The sequence below is a fragment of the Phoenix dactylifera genome, chromosome 11 (genome assembly GCF_009389715.1).
Source record: "Phoenix dactylifera cultivar Barhee BC4 chromosome 11, palm_55x_up_171113_PBpolish2nd_filt_p, whole genome shotgun sequence".
In the NCBI taxonomy this organism is placed as follows: domain Eukaryota; kingdom Viridiplantae; phylum Streptophyta; class Magnoliopsida; order Arecales; family Arecaceae; genus Phoenix; species Phoenix dactylifera.
The window spans coordinates 14016123-14034304 of record NC_052402.1 but is presented as its reverse complement, the minus strand read 5'-3'; the positions used below and the strand labels follow the sequence as shown (position 1 = coordinate 14034304).

At 43.6% G+C, this 18182-nt stretch overlaps 1 protein-coding gene and 1 long non-coding RNA gene across 2 annotated transcripts; both read right to left on the bottom strand.

Moving 5' to 3' along the window:
• Window positions 1-499: 499 nt before the first annotated feature.
• Window positions 500-1482, bottom strand: LOC120112401. Its single transcript, XR_005513994.1, has 4 exons — window positions 1359-1482; window positions 1123-1253; window positions 714-999; window positions 500-579 (listed from the first exon to the last, which is right to left on the bottom strand). It is a non-coding gene; the product is annotated as an uncharacterized LOC120112401 (long non-coding RNA).
• A 10667-nt stretch (window positions 1483-12149) lies between these two features.
• On the bottom strand, window positions 12150-16009 carry LOC103716096 (protein ACCELERATED CELL DEATH 6-like). The gene is made up of 4 exons (XM_039132109.1): window positions 15304-16009; window positions 13177-13715; window positions 12303-12943; window positions 12150-12168 (listed from the first exon to the last, which is right to left on the bottom strand). The coding sequence occupies exons 1-4, from the start codon at window positions 16007-16009 to the stop codon at window positions 12150-12152; spliced, it is 1905 nt and encodes a 634-aa protein (XP_038988037.1).
• Between the last annotated feature and the right edge of the window lie 2173 nt (window positions 16010-18182).

Sequence of the window (18182 nt, the reverse complement as noted above, 5' to 3'; positions counted from 1 at the left end):
TAGTATAATATTATTATATTATTATAATATAAAAATACTATAAAATTGTTATAATTTTAATAATATATTTATTAAATAAATAATTTAATAATTTTTATTTTATTTAAGAATATTTTATAATAATAGATTTTGATAGTATCAATAGTTAACCAATTGAAAATATTATATATGCAAATTATATTTTGATACTGACTTTCTCAATTTGGTTGTATAACAGATTTAAAGTTGCGTAGCACTTCAAAAATGTAGTTATCAAATAGTAGATAACTTTTTATAAGAAGCTAATTTGCACAAGTTTTACTGCTCAAAACTTTACAGATGAAAACTCTACTAAATGTGACTTAAGTAGCTACCATGCCGTAGCAATTAGTACTCCCCCATAGTATAGGTGAAAGAGAATTCAAACCATGCCAAGGGAGGGCCTAGTCTATTATGACCTCCACCATTTTGGCCTTAATGTTTCTATGGCTCTGCTCTCATTTGAAGTTTTTTTATTTGATATTAATGCTTCTTGAGCTCTGACAGTCCTCTCCATGTTCACTTGTAGCTTGCTTTCCTTAAATAAATATGGGTTGGTTCCTGCATTCATGAAGTAGAGGAAGCTACTTATATTTTTCTATATATCCGGCTGGCATCTTAAGCAATTGTAGGATTTCTTTAGAAATAAATAAAATAGAGGAATTGTTCTCCATTCGTTTCGTCTTTAGGGATACCTGGAGATTGAAGAAGATCCATAAAAAATTCAGGTTGGGTTGGGACATTTTAATTGTTGCCATCAGTCGGGCTGTCTTCCGGAGACGCCCGCGATGGTCAAATCCGCACAGCGTAAATACCAAATGCCTGTCATAAGAACAATGATTAATCTGGCAATTACGAGACACCACAAAAAAAGGTGGGATTCCTAATTATCAAATATACAACTTGCCTTTGATAGAAAACAAACTAAACAAAACAACTTCTCTTTTTCGAAAGTATTATGGAAGGCACGTCATCACATTTCTGCAATAAAAGTTAGACAGAGGGGAAATATCAGGCTATAAGCTTTGAAGGGGGGAAAAATGAGGAGATATATACACACTAGAAAGAGAAAAGGTTACCACATTTTTCTTCTTGCAGTCTCACCCGACGGAACCTCGGTCGTCAATCTGGCCATTACCATCGACGGTGAAAGCAGTGATGCCTCTGAATGTGATCCAACTAGTGGTATTTTGGGAGGTCCACAATTTGTCAGGTGCCACAACATTTCCTTCGACCTGCGAGAAAACTTTCCTCATGTCAAAAAATTAAGAAAAGCCAACTCCCGTTGCCAGCTCTATTGAAATCCTTGCCCAATGTCTTCAGTTAAATGTATATTATACCCGAACATGGACGCTGGCGTAAAGACAGGGGCCTTCGAATGTCAATGGGCTCAACAAGAACGTCTTTCCGGAAGGGATGAGAATTGTTGGCCACCCAGTGCTAAATATGCAGGCAATCGTCCATGTAAGAAAAATGATAGATGGAGAGAAGGAAGAACTTATCAGTTGAGGCGTGATTTCACTGTCCTTAAGAATAGATCACGCCCCTCGAAGAATAAATCTCGGTGTAGCAGGTAATGGCGGCCTATCCTCCAGGATACAACAACTGGATCACTCCAAGCGCACACTCGCAGATGCAGTGATCTTGTCGAACAGCCCAGAAGCGCTCAGAACAGAGGAGAGTATCCTCTCGGAAACAGAACAGAGGAGAGTATCCTCTCGAGAACAGAACAGAGGAGAGTACCCGCGGGGGGGGGGGGGGGGGGGGGGGGGGGTGGCTCATGCGCGCGTGGGCTACTTTCTTTCTTTGCTTCACCAAGTTAAAAGGTTGAATACTATATAAAGATCTTTTGAGTTTTGTTCCTTTCCAATGTGGGACTAAAAGAAAGTACACTAGACAAAAAGACAAAAGACAAAGAAGGGCAGACTCGAAATTTTGAAATATTCCAACAATCCCCCACATATTTTAAAATTCAATAATAAGTTAACGAGCGCGAGAGTTCAATGCATCAAATTGGTGTCTTTGAGACTATGAACCATTTTTTTTAGGACTAGTAAGTATGACTTACAGAACTTTTGGTGAAACATGAAATTTCTATGAACCAAAAGTCCTTTATGTAAATCAGTGACTCATAGCCCACATTGACCTCTCAAGTTCTGGACTTGTTCTAAACGGGTTGGTGCAAATAGGCCATGCACCTTACCTGGATATTCATGAGTGCTTTAGAGAACTGCCTAATTCTCATAGGAAGCGGCCCCACTTCCTCACCCATATAGGTGGATCCATCAAGTGTGTACTGCAGGTATACACACCATCCTAAAGGACTATGGTATCTATTAAGAGCTTTACCTCATCCTTATCTACTACAGTTTGCACTATCTACACCATAGGGATGAATTTTCAAAATTAAATACGATAGTGTACTCACAGTCAACTAGCGACTTGTTATTACCCATATGAACATGCTTCATGGGATCTCCAATCACACATGTTGGGTTTCTGTCGTTATTGACTTTGATATAGGCATTAGTCCCATCCCCCTCGATGTTTCACTCACTAGTTTTCTACCTAGTGGTTTTGTCAAAGGATCGGCCAAATTCAACTCTGACTTCACAAACTCAAGAGATATAATCCCATCATCAAGCAGCTGCCTTACAATATTATGTCTCAACCTTATGTGTCTATTCTTTCCATTATAAACTTTATTCTTAGCTCGATATATAGCAGCTTGGTTATCACAAAGAATAGACACAGAAGGTGTTGGTTTATTCCATAATGGAATATCTCCCACAAGATTTCTAAGCCATTCAGCTTCAGAACCTGCCTTTTCTAAGGCAATTAGGGCTGGAAGTGGGCCGGGCCGGGCCGGGCCAAACCCCTACCCAAGCCCGGCCCGAAATTTTTTTCCGGGCTTCGGGTCGGGCCGGGCCCCGAATAATTTTAAAGGAATGAGGCCCGAGCCCGGCCCGAGCCCATTTGGGCCGGCCCGTTTGGGCAGGGTGCTCGGGCCATCGTCACCGATGGGCGGCCTTCGCTCTTCAGCCACCGCAGTTGCTTCCCAGTTAAGCCTTGGACCATCGATGACGATGGCCCGAGCACCCTGCCAACCCTTTCCAAATAGATTTATCAAATAGACTTCCAAGTACTGGATCTCTAATAAACCAATAAATCTGGAAGCAAGAACTATCTTAGACGATGGAAGTGCAGAACAAACAATGCTCAGTGATGGCACTAATGAAGAGGAAACCATGAATGGAGAAGTTGAAGATGCCAGTTCCTTGTCCAAAGTCCACCTTTCTGATTCTAATGATGGATCCACTGGAAGGGAAAATGATGCTGCAGAGGTTGATCAAAAAACCCTAACCTGAGAGCCGACTAGAGCCGATGCAGCTCAAGTGACGATCAATTTTGGCGGTGAGGGGGTGGAGCCTGGAGGAGAAGGGAGATGAGGGCGACGATCCGAGACGATTGGCACTCGGCGAGTCGGCGACGACGACGATCAGCGCCACAGAGGAAGGAGGAGAACAGCAAAATCGGAAGTAGGGAGCCTAACCTGAGAGCCGACGACGACGAGCCGCCGACGACGAGCGGAGAAACCCTAGCACAGTAGCACTCGAAAACCACCGCCGACGAGCCTCCCCCGCTCTCGTCTCGCCTATGCACTCGACGAGCCGATGACGACGAGCCGCCGCCGCCGACGATGACGAGCCTCCACCGAACCGTAGACGACGACGACGACGGTCTCCTCCGGGCTGGCCCTTTGCAAATCCCCAAATCGGCAATGGCAAATAGTGAAATAGGGAAATCGCGATTCGGCAAGGGGCAAGGGCTATTGCCTTCTAGAATTCGGGCTTGGTTCGGGCTGGCACTGGGCTCGAGCTTGGTCCGGGCCCGGGCCGGGCCAATGGGAAACCCGAGCCCGGCCCGATAAAAATTTGGGTTTAAGTTTCCAGCCCGAGCCTGGCCCGATAAAAATTTGGGTTTCATTTTCTAGCCCATAGCCCGGCCCGCGGGCGGCCCGACCCGATGGCTTCGGGCCGGCCCGAGCCCGCTTCCAGCCCTAGCTTTGTCTGAGAATGCAAATTCTGATTGGCCCCAATCTGATTCTTTATTGAAAATCGAAAAGGAGAAAAAACGGATGGGTCCTTAATTCCCACCTTCTCCGCCCTTTTATTTATGAAAAGAAACAACAAAAAGGTGAAAATTTGAATACAATTTCATCGTATGGTTACCCTCAATGAAAGGGAATTAATTTATGATCTGCAATACATGACTATCAAAGAGATCATGTTTGTCTAGGCGAGGCAAGCAATATCCGGAATGACTTCATGAAGCTTCTTCCCTTTGGCAATGAGGCAGTAGGAAGTAGCCTGATTTTGCCTGGCCACTGATGTGATGCCAACATTATCCAAAATAATGTCAGTGCAAGGAACTTTCTCATTGCATGCAAACTTGATGGCCGTATCTGTTGTTGAAGTCCCATGTACATCAACAAATCGAACATCGCTCACTTCCACAGTTGATGTCTGAAATTCGAACATGACAGCAGAAAAAGGACAAATAAGAGAATGGAACACACTTGCGCACCGATATTTTTCACAATAGCCAATATTAAAAATTATTAGTTTAATCACCAATCTATAAAGCTACTCATGTCTTAAATAGATTGGTTAACATCGTAGCTGCCCTACCATGTCTTCTCAATAACTCAAAAAGCTCATTGACGTAAGAAGTTAATCGATGGGTAAAAGTAATTCGTTACCGAATTTTTGCAGTGCGCGCCGGGACAATAAAACTGGTCTATAACTATGGGGCTCCCGACTGAAGTAAAATTGATGTGCTCGAATAAGATCCCTCTAGCATGACCGGACCCTCCCCGCACAACACAGAAGCGAACAAATATAGTCATGAATACTTCTTCCTTTTGGAGGAATGCTGATGAATTCCAATTGTTTCATTTAAATTGATCGTTTCTCTTTCTTAATGTTGTGGATTCAGATTAAGTTTAGGTGCACACCTGCCATGTCTGAACCCTCAGACCACCATCCGATTGATAGAAACTGCCGTTCGAGACATGTACATCCTCAACTATCACACTTGAGCCGTTCCCTGCGGAGCTTCCAATGCTGTACATGAAGTGAGAGATATGGTCAAGACCATTGAACTTGCTCTCAGTACATCAGTACGTAGGAAACTGAAACTGACCTTATGCCACGCCCACACTACAAGAAAAAGAAGCTTTGGCGACGCTTTTTAAGGTCCTTATCGACGCTTATAAGCGTCGGCTATTTCTTCCTAACGCTTTCCAAAGCGTCGCTAAAGCGTCGGCTATGTAAGAGTGGGAAAAATATTTGCCGACGCTTTTCAAATGCATCGCTAAGCTAAATAGTCATAGAGAAAAGCGTAGTTCCCCAGCAAAGCTCATAGCAACGAACAATCAATCATGGAGAAAAGGGAGAAAAAGAAAAACAGAGAGAAGGGAGAGAGGGAAGGCCCTTTTAAATCCGTCCAGATCAGCCCCCCAGCGGCCATTCCCAATCTCCTCTTTCACCTTCCTCCTCCTCCTCCGGAGAGAGATCATGGAGACGGCATCGTCGACGACGCTGCTCACGGAGGCGTTCCAGGGGGCTCGGGACGACATCCGGAGCAGATGGGGCTGATGTGGCAGCAGATCAAGGCGCCGGTCATCGTCCCGCTGCTCCGCCTCGCGGTGTTCCTCTGCCTGGCCATGTCGCTGATGCTGTTTGTGGAGAAGGTCTACATGGCTGTCGTCATTGTCATCGTCAAGCTCTTCGGGAAGCGCCCCGAGAAGCGCTACAAGTGGGAGCCAATGCGGGACGACCTCGAGCTTGGCAACTCCGCCTATCCCATGGTCCTCGTACAGATCCCCATGTACAACGAAAAAGAGGTCCTTCCCCGCCTTCTCTCTCCCCCCAACCCCCAATCGCTTTCCGCCTTCCCTCCCTTCCCTTCAACGAACCCGTCTTCTTTCTTTCTTACCTCCGCCCTCCTAATTCCCCACCACCACTTGTTGATCCGCCGATGTGGGGCTAAATCGAGGACCTAATTAGTTCTACCCTTCTCTTGATCTCTGGATCCTTTTGGGGAGGTCAGGATGGGATCTTTTCTCCTGCTCTTGTTCTATTATCCCGAGAGGAGAGGAAGGGAGGAAGGGCAACGGGTCAAACGCGTCTTTTATCATTCAACTGGTTTTATTTAACTGAGATCAAGAAAGAGCAATGAAGAGAGGAGGGGAGGGGGGTGCGGCCTCTGACGACGCATTGGCCTCCGACGACGCTTTCAAAAGCGTCGGTCTTTTTATTATTTTTCGACGACGCTATATTGTAACCACTGATTCACCCTCTAGCCTTAAGTACAGCGTCTGCACCGAATCACCGGGAATGATGAAAGCCACAGCTTATTGGGGGTCCGGGTAGCAGAACCAACAGAGGGCCAAGGAATCGAAGAACCATCGGTTGTCCGAGAAATTTGTTATGCTACATCATTATCTATACACTATGTCATCATCTAGGTGCCACACCGTCACCAAAGTATAGTTAATTTTTATTTTTATTTAAAAAAAAGCCAAAAGCGGCCGTAACAGTTGAGTCTTTCCTCATCTCCCTTTATATCTCCCTTTGATATAAAGGGAGATGAGGAAATGTTCCGTTCGGTCCTCTTCCCCACCTTGAGGGCAACTAAACTCCGAGTTTATCAGTTTCTTGGAGAGGGGGATTTCGAGTGAAAATACCTCATTCAATAGCTGGCCGTCAACATCCTTCCTCCCGCCGGAAAAGGGCGTTTTTTTCTTTTCATACCAAAAAATCTTGACCCCAATACCAAATGTACTGAAGGGTGATTGTATGAGCGCTAACTCTTCGTTCAACTTGGCATATGGACTGAAGCCGTCGAGAAGTGCGGGCGTCTGGGTCCGAGGTGGGAGATGCAGCTGGCGATAGACTTTCCAATCTCAGATGCTTCGGGCGGTTCCTTACTCCCATCTGAGAGAGAGACGGCATTTCTTTCATATTCAAGGTGGGCTGCTTTTTAGAAGTTCGGCCCGATTTTCTATTTTTGACTAAAAAAGGGGGGGAGGGATTGACCTTTCTAACGCATATTCTGTCGTACCGGCATGGCCCCACTGATTTGTTTTCGATCGTGCGCCTAGGAAGTCTATAGACGGATGCTAAATTTGATGTGATCGGCGCCATACCCCTTCACTTTCTTCAACTCTTCCTGTAACTTGGCTAGCTGCTCCCCTTGTTCCTTCAACCAATTTTCAACCAGAGCCTATTCTTTCAATTGTGCAATCAGTTCCTCGTCTAGCAGAAACTAATCGAGCTCCGTCTGATCTCCCAGAAGCGGAAGCTGAATCAGTTGCAGGCTATAATGTAGAATATGCGCGGGATGCGATCCTTAATAGTTCACTGTTGGCGGAAGCCAATGTCCCGGGGGACTATTCCATAAGAGAAGAGGACAATTCCTTATTTATGTCAAATAAATATGAAAATTTATATTAAAGTTCTGTAATGTAATTTATATTCCTTATTTATGTCAAATTTCTTTAATATTAAATTTATATTAAAGTTCTGTAATTTCATATGACATATCAAAATTCCTGCACAGCTAACTATGATAAGAGAAATTTGACGATTCGAGGCGTCAGCAAAACACTGCCGTCTGTTCCAAAAACGAAACCCCTGCTCTTTAAACCACCAACAGGTCCTATTCCGACAACACTGAAAAAGGGCTCTCTCCCTCTCAGTTGGTCAGTACCTTAAACTAGGCACTGACTGACTGCATCAATCATCGCTCAGTGAGCTATTAATTGCCGCCAATAGCGCTTCGCTTGCATGCAAGGCGGCGCGCCAGGTAGACACGCGCGGGCGAAGGAGATGCATTTTTAGTACTGGTGGTACGGATAAGAGCCCAATGAAAGGCAAGGTGCCTTGTCTGATTCCAACAGACCTCGGGTTCGGTAAACGCTTCCACGATTCTATCGTGAATGCCCCTTGGTGAACGCATGGAAAAATACATTTTTGTTACCACGAGATGTATTGGCTGCTGCGGATCATTTGATCGGAATGAAATTTTAAACCAAGAACGGAAACAGAAGCCTTTCGACTCACTCTCGTATGGCTCGCCCTCGAGCCCTGGGCGGGTCGGCCGGGTCTTTCCCTGTTGTTCTGTTCCCGCCGTTCTTTAGTGGAAGCATGGAAAAAATGGTTTATTTGAAAGCCCTCTTTTAGCCACTTAACACGAGAATTTCTGCGAAGATTGATTCTTGAAGAAAAGCTTTATCTAGGTTCTGATTTGCTAAGTCAAGGGCAGTCTTTTTGTCAGAAGTCCAAGATAGTTCTAGCCCAACTTGAGATTTCAGAACCTCATCCTCAGCTCGCCTGATGTTTTGAAACAAGTCACCAAAAACCTCCCGGACCCATAGGAGGTAGATAGGAGGAGGGTCTGTGAATGCGGTAGATGGTAGACCTCTCGAAGACTCGGCTTTCAAAATGACAGTCGAGCTGAGATAGCTTTATTGATATTTGGAATTTTAAGAGAACGTGAAGTCTAAGATCATCGAAGGTGGGGCAAAAGCGTCGGCCTCTTTATTATTTTTTGACTTCGTCTTAGCCCACGAAGCGTCGGCTATTGCCGACGCTTTTTTAAACCGTCAGACAAATTGTATCACAAGCGGGTCGGCAAAAAAAGTCAGTAAAACCCACTTTTCTTGTAGTGCGAGGGCCGCATGCGATCCCGGTTATGTTCACGTCTGAAGATCCTGTTCCGATCGCAATGCAATCACCTCCTATATTTTACACAAAGTGAAATCATTCAGTCAGTAGACTGGCAAATTTAAAGCTACAAGTCTCGTTTGCCATGTTGGTTGGGAGAATTGTCTGCTCCAATGGCGGCATCCTTTACTTCGACATAATGAGACTCTACAATGTATATTATACCCGAACATGGATGCTGGCGTAAAGACAGGGGCCTTCGAATGTCAATGGGCTCAACAGGAACGTCTTTCCGGAAGGGATGAGAATTGTTGGCCACCCAGTGCTAAATATGCAGGCAGTCTGCACAGCCCGTCACCGTCCGCGATCAGAGCAAGGAGGGGAGGAGCCATCGCGCGCCACTGCAGTTCTGCCGGCGCCGTCCATGGCTAGATCCAGAGAGGATCTCTGTCGAGCCACCACCACGCGTCGCCGTCCGTCTGCCGTGGCTTGATCTTGGTCCCGCGACGTTCTTCTCTCCCTCCGAGTAGATCCCTCTGAGGAGCCCATCCCATCGCAGAAGGGAAAGAAAGAGGGTTTTATTTTGGCAAGGCGTCTGGGAGAAAGGAAAGAGTGAGCGAGAAGCCAACACTTTTCTTCTCCCTATCAGTAGCCCATCCCATCGCAAACCTTCCCCTCATATCTCTCCACTCTCCATGGGTCCTCCTCAGTATTCTTCTGTCTTCAACAACCCCACTGTTGATCTCTTTCCAGACCCCTTTTCAGTTGCAGGTGATGGAAGCTCATCAGACAACCCTCAACGACCGACTCCACTAGGTCTGGACCGTCCACTGATCCGATTATCACAACCGAATCATCCGAGCCTTTTCTCAGTACTGCCCTTCGCCGCTTTAGTAGGGTAAGATCCATCCCATCTCATCTCAATGATTATCACTGTTTTTATGCTCTTGCTACCCTATATGAGCCTCGCAATTATCGAGAGGCCAGTTCTAATCCTCTTTGGCAGAAGGCCATGTCTGATGAACTCCAAGCTCTTCATGATACGCGTACATGGGACCTGACTGACTTACCTCCTGGAAAGACTGCAGTAGGATGTAAGTGGGTGTCTAAGATCAAGACTCGAGCTGATGGTTCAGTGGAACGCTACAAAGCTCGTCTAGTGGCTCGAGGATTCACACAGGAGTATGGTATTGACTATGTGGAGACTTTTTCTCCAGTCACACGTCTTACCACTTTTCGTTCCTTACTTGCAATTGCAGTTGTCAAGCAATGGAAGATGCATCAGATGGATATTAAGAATGCTTTCTTTAACGGTGATTTAACCGAGGAAGTGTACCTATAGCCTCCTCCAGGTCTTGCTCATCCACAGGAGAAGGTTTGTCATCTTCGAAAGGCGCTCTATAGCCTTAAGCAATCTCCTCGGGCTTGGTTTTCCAAGTTCAGTTCAATCCTCACTCAATAGGGTTTCACTCCTAGTGCATATGACTCTGCACTCTTTCTTCGCCGATCCGAGGCTAGTATTATTCTTCTCTTGCTATATGTGGATGATATGGTTATTACTGGAGATGACGTGTCAGGGATTCATACACTTCAGCAGTTTCTTGGACAGCAGTTTGAGATGAAAGATTTAGGATCCCTCAGCTACTTTTTTGGTCTCGAGGTGACATCCAGCTCAGATGGCTACTATCTTTCACAGGCTAAGTATGCTTCCGAGTTGATATCTCGTGCTGGGTTGACATATAGCAAGATCGTGAATAGTCCTGTAGAAATGAATGCTAAGCTTCTTCCCACAGATGGTGAATTATTGATAGATGCGACTCTATAACGGCAGTTGATTGGCAGTCTCATCTACCTGATTGTGATACGCCCTGACATTTCTTATGCAGTCACCTTGATTAGTCAGTTTATGCATACTCCGCTCTACACACTATGCAACAGTCCTACGTATTATTCGGTACATTAAGGGTATATTATTTCACGGCATTCATTTCTCAGCCTACTCCACTGTAGATATACAGGCCTATTCTGATGTTGATTGGGCTGGAGATCCTACAGATCGCCGTTCTACCGCAGACTATTGTTTCTTGCTTGGGTCATCTCTTATCTCTTGAAAAAGCAAGAAGCAAACGGTTGTCTCTCGCTCCAGTATAGAGGCTGAGTGTCATGCACTGGCAAATATTACCTCTGAGTTCTTGTGGCTTCGATGACTACTGCATGATATGGATGTTCCTTTGACTAGCAATTCCCCTCTTCATTGCGATAATGTAAGTGCCATGCAGATTGCTCGTAACGATGTGTTTCATGAGCGAACGAAGCATATTGAGATAGATTGTTACTTCATTCGGCATCATATCAAGTAAGGTACTTTTCAGTTGATATATGTTGCTTCTGCGGATAACTTGCTGATATCTCTATGAAGGCACATCCACCAGGGCGTCATCGTGATTTGGTTCACAAACTCAAGATGACATCTTCACTCCCATCTTGAGTTTGAGGGAGGATGTTAGCTTAGCTTTAGCTTAGCTGTACATTAGCTTAGCTAGTGTCGTGACTGTACATAACCTGATACTATAGCTGTTATAATATAGCCGTTGTAACTGTATACGATAGCCACCTTCCCCTTATAAAAGATGGGCTATGGCTGTTTCCAAATGCAACAAGGAAGGATTGTTTTCTTCTCTTCATCTCTTCCTCTCTTCCCCCTCCTTTTTCTACAAACTGAAAGATTCTTGCACAGTATTATGGGTTTAAAGATCTCACATTCTACAACGTGGTTGCTGCAGTAGCTTTGAAGTATTACTGTTAATTGGGCTAAGAAGAAAGGTGGCCATGCAACCATGTGCACAATGACTTGTTTGTCTTGAATCTGAGCAAAACATTCTAGTCTGGCTCATTACACAAGATTTAGCATGGTTCTCAAAATCATTTGTTATGGCATCCAGAGTTATGATTTGCTATATAACACTATACTATCTCATATATACGTGTCGTATCAAACCATATTGATTAGTTGTTGAGACTTGATATCTTCTTCATATCGAGTGTTGGTATCAAAATATATGCCATTACTGATAATCAATCGGTATGGGATATACCGGTTGGATGCCTGTAGAGGATCTGGTACCAAGATTCAAACTTCAGTACATTTCTTCATCATTTAATTCTATCTCAAAACCAAGTGAAGCTGTAATCTCTGCTCGGTCGAAGAAGGTTGAAAAAAGAGAGAATTTTCTTTTCCTCTCTATTTACATGTCCATAAAAGCTAAAATTTTTAGCATAGAGACAGAAGATTTTACATGTCAAAAATAAAAAATAATTAAAATATTACTCCCAATGCAATGCACAAGCTATCTTTGGACTTCTGTCAGCCATGCAGGCTGACAACTGCCGCTTCGATTCTTACACACCTAGAGCATCGCTAACAGGAAAAAGATAGCATAAACGCCCAATGTCCGAAGCAGATGAAAAATGAGACGTCCACCGCGTGGCAAACCTCTACTAGGACTTCTCTTCACATGCGGGTGTAATGTTGGCCAAATACATTGTATGTACCCTTGCCTGATTCCTACTGTTATCAGCAAAACACAGAGCTTATAAAGTGACAGCACATCAGCTAAAAGAGGGGCTCCGAGAGCAATGATGCATAAAAAAATGCTGATACGCTTGCAGCTGGGAGGCAACACTACATATATACCCATCGCGAATGCAGTGCACATGCCCACAAATGCCATCCATAGACAATTTATAGCCCCCCGAAGGGCTCGTCTGCGAGTATGTCTATCAACTGTCGACGTTCCTGCATACATGATCCAGAATGTGGCTAGGATGGAGCAGACCAACGCGAAGGCATCTGAGACTAGGAATACATTGAAGGCATGCTCTTTTGCTAGAACTGCTGTGCCACGGCCTGGATAATCATCATCTATGTACCCCCCGGGGACGGTGATACCAGCAGCAAATGTGACCGTAGCAATCAACACCGTAGCAATCCCGAGATTTCTGGCTACATTCACCTGTCTCTCGATTTCGTTGCCCTCGACGTTGGATGATTCTTTTTTGAACTTATCATCGCCGGACAGTTTCTCTTTGGTCTCATCACCAGATAATTCACCGCTCTCTAAATCATGCAATTCTCGTGGACTGGATAGAGCCTTTGTTAAAGCCAAGCAGCTGGCAATGCAGAATTTTGCATTCTACCGTGCAAGAAAAAGTTTTGATCATAAAAAGAGAGATTAGTTGAAAGATTGAGTTTAGAAAAATATGGTAGGAAATGAATGCTCATTATCTAGGGCGTTCATATATATGTGAGTTGAAGAAAAAGTGCTTGTGTCCTCGTGTTCTCGTGTCCGTGTGCGCGCGCGAGAGAGAGACTACAGCTTGTGATGTGTGGCAAGCAAAACATGCACGAGGTCGTTAAGAGTTTTACCATCCGGAATTGCAGGCCTCCATCCAACATTCCGTAAGCCAAGTCGAGAGGGGTGAAGCCGTCGTGGTCGATAACGTTGACGCATACGGTTTTGTCCCGGAGAAGAAAATACACGCTCCATTGGTCACTGTTTTTAACAGCCGTGTGTAACGGCGTATTTCCCTCGTTATCCTGGTCATTTAAGAGCTTCCTCAGATCCGGTCTCCTGGAGATAATTCTCTTGACCAGATAAAGCTTTCCCCTTTTAAAAGCGACATGAAGAAAATTCTTTCCCTCCTTGTCTAATAATTCGTCTGTATCCGGGCACTGTTTTAAAATCTGATCAACTATAGGAATGTTGCCCATCATAGCTGCAATGTGTATGGGAAATAAGCCATACTTGGCATCTGAAAGGTAGGCTGTAGAGGGATCGCGCTCTAATAATAGCTTCACCGTATCATGATGACCATCTGAAGCTGCATAATGAAGAGGAATTCTCCCAGAGGAATCGATACCTTTGGCGAGCATTGGCTTCCGATCCAATAAGTCTTGTGTAATTTCTATCACATAAGTATAATGAAAGGTGTCGTGAGTACTTGTGTTATACAATGCTCATGGTGCTTTCATAAATTAAAAGGCGGAGCATTGTCTTCCAGGGCGGCCTAATGCATTTGGAGGTCTAAAACGAATTCAGTGAATGAAGCTTTTTTTAAATAATAAAAAAAATTAATAAGTATAAAATATTAAAAAAATGATATGAAAATATATAGCTGTCAAGTACACCATTCCAACAAAGATGCATGAATCTAATAAAGGTAGACAAGAAGCCTCTTTGGTTTTATATAATTTTTAAATGGAAGCACGAAAAAGTAATTACTCTATAAAAAAGGGCCATGGTACTGATTAAATAACTGAGATAATGCTGGGCAATACTGTTTACCATGTCAAGCAAGGGCAGAATAGAAAAAGGTTATCCCATGGCATTTCATGGCCAAGGTGAAGCAAAGTATTTGTCCAGAAATAGACCTCTCTATAAGAGAAAGTAGGGCCATTATGGGAAATGCACTCCATCAAATTAATAAAAGTCCCATCCCACCGTCTCCCAAATTGCCCGTCTGCAGGCCATAAAACTCTCCACCTCCCTTCCATCAAGGGGGAAGACTCATAGCCAGCTCCTGTTCCCATTTTATATGGGGCCTTTGCTTTCTTTTGGCCACGATCAGATACAAAAAATAGGGCAAGAAACCTCCCCGCCCTCCTCTCTCTCTCTCTCTCAGTCTCTCTCTCTCCTCTCCTCTCTTTATTTCATTGCAAGTCGGTGCTTTTTTGCCTTCTTCCTTCCTTCTATGGTTATCTTCTCTTTGCCTCTTGAAGGCCTTCCTTTGGGCCGAAATCTTAGACGACCGCCTCGGTCGCATAAGGCTCGGGCCGGCCCTGTGAATATACTTGCTTTATACTCTTCTTATGCATCTATTAAGATATTTAGTCAAATGGCGAATAATCACAATAATACTAAAAGAAGAAAAAAATCAAAGTTTGTTATTTGTTACGAGGGAAGCTACACATGGTGACTGATGGTTGCTAATTGAACCTCGATAAGCCACAATGGGCAGAAATAGCACCAGCAAAGAAGGGGGCGAAGCCTATCCACTCGATCACATCTGGTCCTGACAACATCCTAGGTACTTCATTTCTGGGCCAATCCCTTAATTTGAATAAAAGCCAGTCGGCAATCTTGCCTCCCTTATCATCAAAAAAAAAAAAAAAAAGCCAATCTCTTAAGGCCTGGGTTCTTCCCAGTGAATAATTGCGGTTAGCAGTTGCTTAATTCCCACTTTCTGGATCTTATGAGGTAGAGGAAAAGATTCCTAGGTTGCTATGCTTTTTTTTTCTTTGTTTCACTAATTTTCTATAGGTGATATGGATATGTTTTGCTGGGTGTGTACAACGGTTGCCCCTACGCTACCGAAGGACCTTGTTTTGCTGTATTATTTGATATAGCTTTCATGTTTTTTTTGTGTTCTAATCATTCCATAAATGAAATGGTGGCTTCATATATACTTGGTATGAAAAGCTGGTGATCTATGCACGTTTCTTCAAAAAGAAAAAAAATAGCGAGATTAGTATATAGGTCAAGCGCTCGATTACCTCGACTCCAGAGGACTGCTATATGCAACGCCGTGCTCTTGTTAGGGCCTGCATAAGATGCTGGAGAAGCATTCTCCCAGGAGGAAGACTGTAGCAAGGCTTTGGCTACATCGATGGAACCTGTCATGATGGCCAGATAGAGCGGAGACATGCCGGCACTATTCGGCATTGATGCCAGTCCAACATCCTTCTCCATCAGTACTTTGGCCATATTCGCATGGTTATATTGGGCAGCCTCATGCAAAGCATTTGCCTCGTCCGTATTCTTGGCCCTCAAGACTTCCCTTTCTTTGATCTCGCCCTCCCTTGCAAATTGGATGATGAGGGAGACCATCTTCTCATCCCCAGCCCTTGCAGCGCAATGCAATGGAGTGTCGAGCCTCGTGTTTTGTGCTGCCAAAAGAGAGATCTCTCTACAGCAGATCTCCTTGGCAATCTCGAGATGTCCTCGGCTTGCAACAATATGGAGAGCTGTGTTCCCTTCCACTATAACTCCAAGGAGGCAGCTAATTATCTCCCCCACCGAAGCCCCCAAAAAAAAATCTTTTTGCTGCAGTAATTCATCCAGAATTCTTTTGTTTCCTGATCTTGCTGCTTCGAGCAATTTAGGATTCATGGCTATGCGAAAGGGCTGCACTTTGCCCAGAGGAACTTCAAGATCGGATTCTATTTGTGCTGTTTTGCTAGTCATGCTCTCCTCGGCCATAGTTTCAGCAGCTTTGTGTGCTCCAAGGGCTGCTATCTCTCTCTCTCTCTCTCTTAATTGAAGGGGCTCGGCTATAGTTTCAGTAGCTTTGTGTGCGCCAAGGACTACTCTCTCTCTCTCTCTCTCTCTCTCTTGATTGAAGGGGAGGCGATAAACCCACCCAAATTTATTGATGGAGAAGTATTTACATCAGAAGAGATTACAAGAAAAGGATATATGAAAGGCAGGCAAAGGGAAGTAGCCTGAAAGGAGAAGGAAATCTTTTTGATGCAACAGGAGGAAGAAAAGAACTTTCCATAATTTATTAAAAAGGAACAAGGAATAAAGTGTTTAGAAGTTTAAACTCTATTTAGAGGCTGCCAAATCTTATTTCACATTGCTCTTCTAATAACCAGCCCATGTCGGCCATAGTTTCAGCAGTTTCATGTGCTCCAAGGACTACTCTCTCTCTCTCTCTAATTGAAGGGGTGGCAAAACACACCCAGATTTATTGATGAAGGAGTATTTACATTAGAAGAAATTACAAGAAAAGGATATATAAAGGGTACGCAAAAGAAATTAGCTTGCAAGGAGGAAATCTTTTTGATGTAAGAGGAGGAAGGAAAGATCTTCCGCCAATTTATTCAAAAAGAGCAAAGAATAAAATGTTTACAAGAGGGAGGAAAAGAGGACATGTAGAGTGATACAAGAACAAAGTTAATTAAACTCCATTTAAAGGCTACGGATATATTCTTTCTCATTGCTCTTTAGCAAAGCTCTTTATAAAAATTATGTTATTTGCTTTTATTATGGTTTTATAGGCATGCGGTCATTTTTTTCTCTTTTTTTCTTTTTTACCATGATGGCAAACTTTTTTTTTGTCATTGCAGCACTATTGAAAGCACCAATTATGTTTAAACTTAAACCAACAAACTACAAGACGGCTGATCTTTTTCTTAGTGCTTAGTGCATGATACTATAATTGATTATATGACGTATTGGTGAGATTTTTTTTTATTATGGTTTCATATGCATGTAGTTGTTTTTTTTATCTCTTTATATCTTACCATGGAGGCGCCAATTATGTTTAAACTTAAATTAACAAACTAGCAAGAGGTTGATCTTTTCTTAGTGCTTAGTGTATAATACTATGATTATATAATGAATTGATTTGAACTAGAAGGATTTATGCTCGATGGATTTGACATTGAGGCGGCGACATGGGTACTTTTTTATTATAGAGATAATATCAAAATTTGGGTCGCGATTTAGGTTATCCAACTTTGGATAGCATATTATGTAAGTGTTTCTTTTACATTATTGTTGTTGTCAACTTTATAATACAATATAATAATTCTATCATAATATACTATTATATTATTATAATACTGTTATATTATAATATTATTATAATGCTGGGTATAATATTGTTAGATTATTATAATATAAAATAATACAAAATTGTTATATTTTTGTGGAGTGATTGATAATACCCCAATTTAATTTTGATGAGACCAAAGTATTTGAGTATATTTTATGTTATACTAATGAATTCAATCCAGTATCTCAGGCAAAATTGGTAAGAATCCTCTTTTGAGTGCATGTGGAAATCAGCTTAAGTCAAAGGCTGAAACTCGAGTCGACTCCGGAGGATTTCGAGTCGACTCCAAGTGTTTCAGATGTTCTGGCACAGGCTCGAGTCGACTCCGGCACACTGAGAGTCGACTCCGACTGAGAACAGACAGCAGGACAGAAAGATGAATCTCAGACCCTGTCACCGAGTCGACTCCTGAAGAATTCGAGTCGACTCCGATGCTTACCGAGTTGACTCCCGATAGTTCCGAGTCGACTCCAAGGAGTAACAGACAGAAAGACAGAGAAGTAGTTTCTGGACCCTGTTACCGAGTCGACTCCAGAAGATTTCGAGTCGACTCCAACGGTTGGGGAGTCGACTCCTAAACAAGCAAGAGTCGACTCTCAGAGGAAAGCAAGACTAAAAGACAGAGAACTAACTTCGGGCTCTGAGAGCCGAGTCGACTCCACGACGATCCGAGTCGACTACGAGGCAGTTCAACTCCAAAGACAGAAGATCAGTTTTTGGGCTCTGAGAGCCGAGTCGACTCCGAGGCAGTTCAACTCCAAAGACAGAAGATCAGTTTTTCGGTCTCTGAGAGCCGAGTCGACTCCAAGAGAA